This window comes from Buceros rhinoceros, unplaced genomic scaffold (assembly GCF_000710305.1).
Source record: "Buceros rhinoceros silvestris isolate BGI_N320 unplaced genomic scaffold, ASM71030v1 scaffold1153, whole genome shotgun sequence".
Classification (NCBI taxonomy): Eukaryota; Metazoa; Chordata; class Aves; order Bucerotiformes; family Bucerotidae; genus Buceros; species Buceros rhinoceros.
In genome coordinates this window covers 38,201-43,318 of record NW_010402794.1, presented here as the reverse complement: position 1 = coordinate 43,318, position 5,118 = coordinate 38,201, and the positions used below count along the sequence as shown (strand labels likewise).

General features: G+C 41.0%; 1 protein-coding gene across 1 annotated transcript; it reads left to right on the top strand.

Moving 5' to 3' along the window:
- The first annotated feature begins 658 nt into the window (after nt 1-658).
- On the top strand, nt 659-2,932 carry LINGO2 (leucine rich repeat and Ig domain containing 2). The gene has a single exon (XM_010132729.1). It carries the CDS (start codon nt 659-661, stop codon nt 2,477-2,479), a length of 1,821 nt encoding a protein of 606 aa, XP_010131031.1. The 3' UTR covers nt 2,480-2,932.
- The last annotated feature ends 2,186 nt before the right edge of the window (nt 2,933-5,118 follow it).

The following is a 5,118-nucleotide window of genomic DNA, read 5'->3' as shown; positions in this document are numbered from 1 at the left end:
TAAATTCTAATCAGAGATGCACCAGTTCTTCCTTACCCTCTGAGCCTTTGTGTATGTCTATGTGTGAACAAGCTCAATCTACTTATAGCTGTAATGTATGCAATAAATGTTGAAAGGAAACTTTTCCTTGTCAAAGAGCTCCTTTTCTTGAAGACAGTACATCATTAAGGTTTGACTTAAATCGCTGACTTGAATAGGAAAGGCAAAAGCCTAGTTTCATATCACCTCACAGAGGCCCTAGCTGTAAACTTACCGCAAACGTGATTAGCCCTATTTGCAGAGTGTGTGTATCTCTGCATTAGTTATAGCACTATCTTGAGGACACCCTCTTGAGAGTAAGAAAATAATAAAACCTAGCCTTCTTTACTGTCTGCAGTAGGAAGACCTGGTTTGTCCCCTCTGACATCTGGAGGAGAAGTGCTGGATGAACAGATCCTTTGACAAGCCCAATGACAGTGAAGAGAATCTACTGTTTTGTTGCTCTTGCCATTTTCATTGGGTTTTATTCTTTTGGTTCCAGTAAAAAAACCATGTGCCTGCCTTGAAATGGTATTGGAATTTGGCAGAAATCTCTTTTTCCTGCAGACTTAACTTCTCTCTTTTCCCATCCTTATCCCCACAGGCCTTTGACGGAGGGTTAGACCAGATCGGTGGAGTCATGCGTCACACAGCTATATCATGCTGGCAGCCGTTCCTGGGTCTGGCTGTGCTGCTAGTCTTCGTGGGCCCCACCATAGGCTGCCCAGCCCGCTGTGAATGCTCAGCACAAAACAAGTCTGTCAGCTGTCACCGAAGGCGTCTGATGTCCATCCCAGAGGGCATTCCCATTGAGACCAAAATCTTGGACCTCAGCAAGAACCGACTAAAGAGTGTCAACCCTGAGGAATTCACATCATACCCCTTGCTGGAGGAGATTGACCTCAGTGACAATATTGTCGCCAATGTGGAGCCTGGAGCCTTTAACAATCTCTTCAACTTGCGCTCCCTGAGGCTGAAAGGAAACCGTCTGAAGCTGGTCCCCCTTGGGGTGTTCACTGGGTTGTCAAACTTAACAAAGCTCGATATAAGCGAAAACAAGATTGTCATTTTGCTGGACTACATGTTCCAGGATCTGCATAACCTAAAATCCCTGGAGGTTGGGGACAATGATTTGGTTTATATATCACACAGGGCCTTTAGTGGACTGCTTAGTCTGGAGCAGCTCACCCTGGAGAGATGCAACCTCACAGCTGTACCAACAGAAGCTCTTTCTCACCTCCACAACCTCATCAGTCTGCATCTGAAACAGCTCAACATTAACGCTTTGCCGGCGTATGCCTTTAAAAGACTGTTTCGCTTGAAAAATCTAGAGATAGAGGCCTGGCCTCTCCTTGACATGCTACCTGCCAACAGTCTGTATGGTCTCAACCTTACTTCTCTCTCCATCACCAACACCAACCTGTCTGCAGTACCTTACTCTGCTTTTAAACATCTGGTTTACCTGACACATCTAAATCTCTCTTACAACCCTATCAGCACCATTGAAGCAGGCATGCTTTCAGACCTAGTGCGCCTGCAGGAACTCCACATTGTGGGAGCCCAGCTACGTACCATTGAATCACACGCTTTCCAAGGGCTCCGATTCTTACGTGTGCTTAATGTGTCCCAAAACCTGCTAGAAACCCTAGAAGAGAATGTATTCCATTCCCCCAAAAGCCTTGATGTCCTCTGCATTGACAACAACCCTCTAGCCTGTGACTGCCGTCTCCTTTGGATTTTACAGAGGCAACCCACTTTGCAGTTTGGAGGCCAGCCACCAATGTGTGCTGGCCCAGACAGTGTCAAAGAGAGGTCATTCAAAGACTTTCACAGCACAGCTCTTTCCTTTTACTTCACCTGCAAGAAGCCCAAGATACAAGACAAGAAGTTACAATACCTGGTAGTGGAGGAAGGGCAGACAGTGCAGTTGATGTGCAATGCTGACGGGGACCCACAGCCTACCATATCCTGGGTTACCCCACGTCGGAGACTGATCACAACTAAATCAAACGGAAGAGCCACTGTGCTGGGGGACGGCACCCTGGAGATCCGATTTGCTCAAGACCAGGACACTGGGATCTACGTTTGTATTGCAAGTAACGCTGCTGGGAACGACACCTATTCGGCCTCCCTTACGGTAAAGGGGTTTACTTCAGACCGTTTCCTTTACGCCAACAGGACCCCTATGTATATGACAGACTCCAACGACACAAGTTCCAATGAAACAAACGCAAACACCTTCTCTCTGGACCTTAAGACAATATTGGTGTCCACGGCTATGGGCTGTTTCACATTCCTCGGAGTGGTTTTATTTTGTTTCCTCCTTCTTTTTGTGTGGAGCAGAGGGAAAGGCAAACACAAAACCAGCATTGACCTTGAGTATGTCCCTCGCAAAAACAATGGTGCTGTGGTTGAAGGGGAGGTTGCTGGACCACGAAGGTTCAATATGAAAATGATTTGATGGTATTCTGCTAGCAGTGCTTTTTCTGTGGCATTAAAACCAATTAAAACAGCCTGGCACGTGGAATTGCTAGGCAGAAGCAGCTTAATGCAGCTGTCACTGTATCAAAAGGTTACATGAAAATGGAAAGACTATTTGTGGTTATACAGCAGAGCCTCCAGACCTTGAGGCAGATATGTCAGGGCCTTTCATAGAACTGGTAAATTGTACTAACTGTTTGCATTGCAAATATTGGCATTCTGGGGATATCAGCAATGAACCGCTGGCTCATGCTCATGGACAATTGTTCAACATTTTCTACCACTACAAAAAGAAAAAGAAAAAAAAAAAGCCTACAGTGTAGGATTTACGTACTAAAAGAAAAAGACACATTTGTCTAAAACATACTCTACAGTGAAATTTGTATCTATAGATCTCATTTGGTAAAACCTTGCATCATCCCTTCTAGTTGGTTCAACATCACAAAAAATTGTTAGTTTTTTTTTAATCTACATCTATACTGTGTACATTTTAAAGCAATACAAATGAGAGGTTGTACTTTTAGATATCCACCAATACTGACCCAAGTGTGATGTCACCCTCCTTTGAACTACCATCTAACCCAAATTAGACTCTTGTACTTACCAGTTAGAAATAACATGAGATATTTTTCTCCTCATGTAGAAGGCCAGAGATGAATAGTTGAGAGCAAAACCACTCAGCTCTGTTGATCTTCTCTTCATATAAATATAAGGCATGTGCCTAGTTTTGATACAGAATGGAATATTTTTTATATCTGTGATATCACACTGGACCAGTTTACTGTAACATAGCCCTGGATCTCACCCAGGGAAGGCAACCCACTAGACATCGCTGGCAAAGAGGAGTGGAGTTCTACCTTGAAGAGAGAGAGCTGGTTTTGTTAGCTCTGATTTTAATTTCAATACTACCATTAAAATGTTAATGTGTACTGGGCCAAAAAAAAAAGAAAGAAAAAAAAAGAAAAAAAAAAGAACGTAATACATTCTGAATACTCCTTGGGAAATATAGTCACCTTACTATTTATACAAGTGAATTAAACATGCAAACACTCTGCCACTAGGGATGAACTCTTCTCCAATGCCAAGTAAACTACGGTTGTCCATGCATAATATGGGGATTATAATACTGAAATGATGTTTAAAACATGATAGCCTCAAAAAGGCTAACATACTGCCAGATGTTACAAACCTCTAGCCACTGTCATTCTCATCTTGTATATTTGTAGATAACACACAAACACAAAACTAATTTCCAAGAACAGATTACTTAGCTATTCCTGATGCCATTTTAATAACTATGTGGTTATGTTTCTTTCAGGGGCAGTATCTTAGAGCAAGAAGGGCAAGTTTGTCCAGGTTTTAGGAAGCTTTTTTTAATGGAGAGAAGACAGAAGTGGAACTTTAGTTCAGTACAAGTAACCTTCTTTTTTTTTTTGGTTGGTTGGTTTATGTCTCTAAACAAATCCTCAAAAGGCTCAGAACTGAAACTTTATTCTTTATCACTGATACCACTGTTCTTATTTTGAAATTATCAGCAATGGGAGGAACAGAGCTGTTCAAACACCTCTCAATTTTCCGGCAATTGTGAGCCATAGGTTTGTTGCTAAGTGGTTGGTAACAAATGCAATTTATAAGTGATTGGCATAAACTGGAGTAAGCATAATAGTGACTATGTACCTGTTAAGCCAAAATAAATACGAAAATATTATAAGAGAAAACATTCAGATTAACGTGATTTAAGATCCTGTATCCAATCTCAAAATTATATTTCAGCACCTTGATACAGAAGTCAGGCTGACCTATAACGGGATTCAGGTGCACCTAAATTTAGTATTCATATTCTTTGGCAAAGATTTCTAAGCAGGATAAAATCTCCCATTCTTATCAAGGGAAAAGTGTCAAAAGCTGTAAAATCCAGCTGCTCTACCCAGGTGTACCCCTAAAATAACTGCAGAACCCAAGGCTAGGCAGTTTTGAGAATCTCTTTTCTTAGTGTTTGATCTTTGGTTGCATTTTTGCTCCATTTTAGATTGCTGAACTGAAGAGGATGCAAGGCGTTTCAGAATTTTCTTTATTTTGTTTTAAGTTTAGAGTTGGGTTTTGTTGCTTCGTTTTTTTTATGCTCTGACTTGATAGCTGGAGATTTATGGATATGCTTGAGACAAATCCTCTTTGTTCTATGACAGTTTGTAAAACATTGATAAAACAGAATAACCCCTGACTAAATTCTAACACCAGGGAAATTATTTTTGCTGATATAATAACCACCGCACTGAAGTCCAAAACTCTACTGTACCTTAACGTGGGCAGCTGAAGAAACAAATGGGGATAAAACAAAGTGTTTCTGAACTGCCCATAGAAGACATTTGCATGTGCCTTTCCCTTGTAATTGTCATTTTTTTCATCTAGTAATCTATTGCCCCCGCAATCATTTCATGTTAAATGTTAAAATTTGTGTGAGAAGCAAAATTTCTCATAACTTCTAGACAGCTGCAGCTAATTGCTTCTTATTAAATGACACAATAAAAAACATTCTCAAAAAAAAAAAAACCACCCCTAGGGAAAAAAGTGCTTTTAGGATTAATTATGAATTGCTGAATTCCATTATTCCCTTAGAAT

Excerpts from the sequence above, each read along its gene's own strand:
- LINGO2 (XM_010132729.1), top strand. The coding sequence starts at position 659 with ATGCGTCACACAGCTATATCATGCTGGCAGCCGTTCCTGGGTCTGGCT.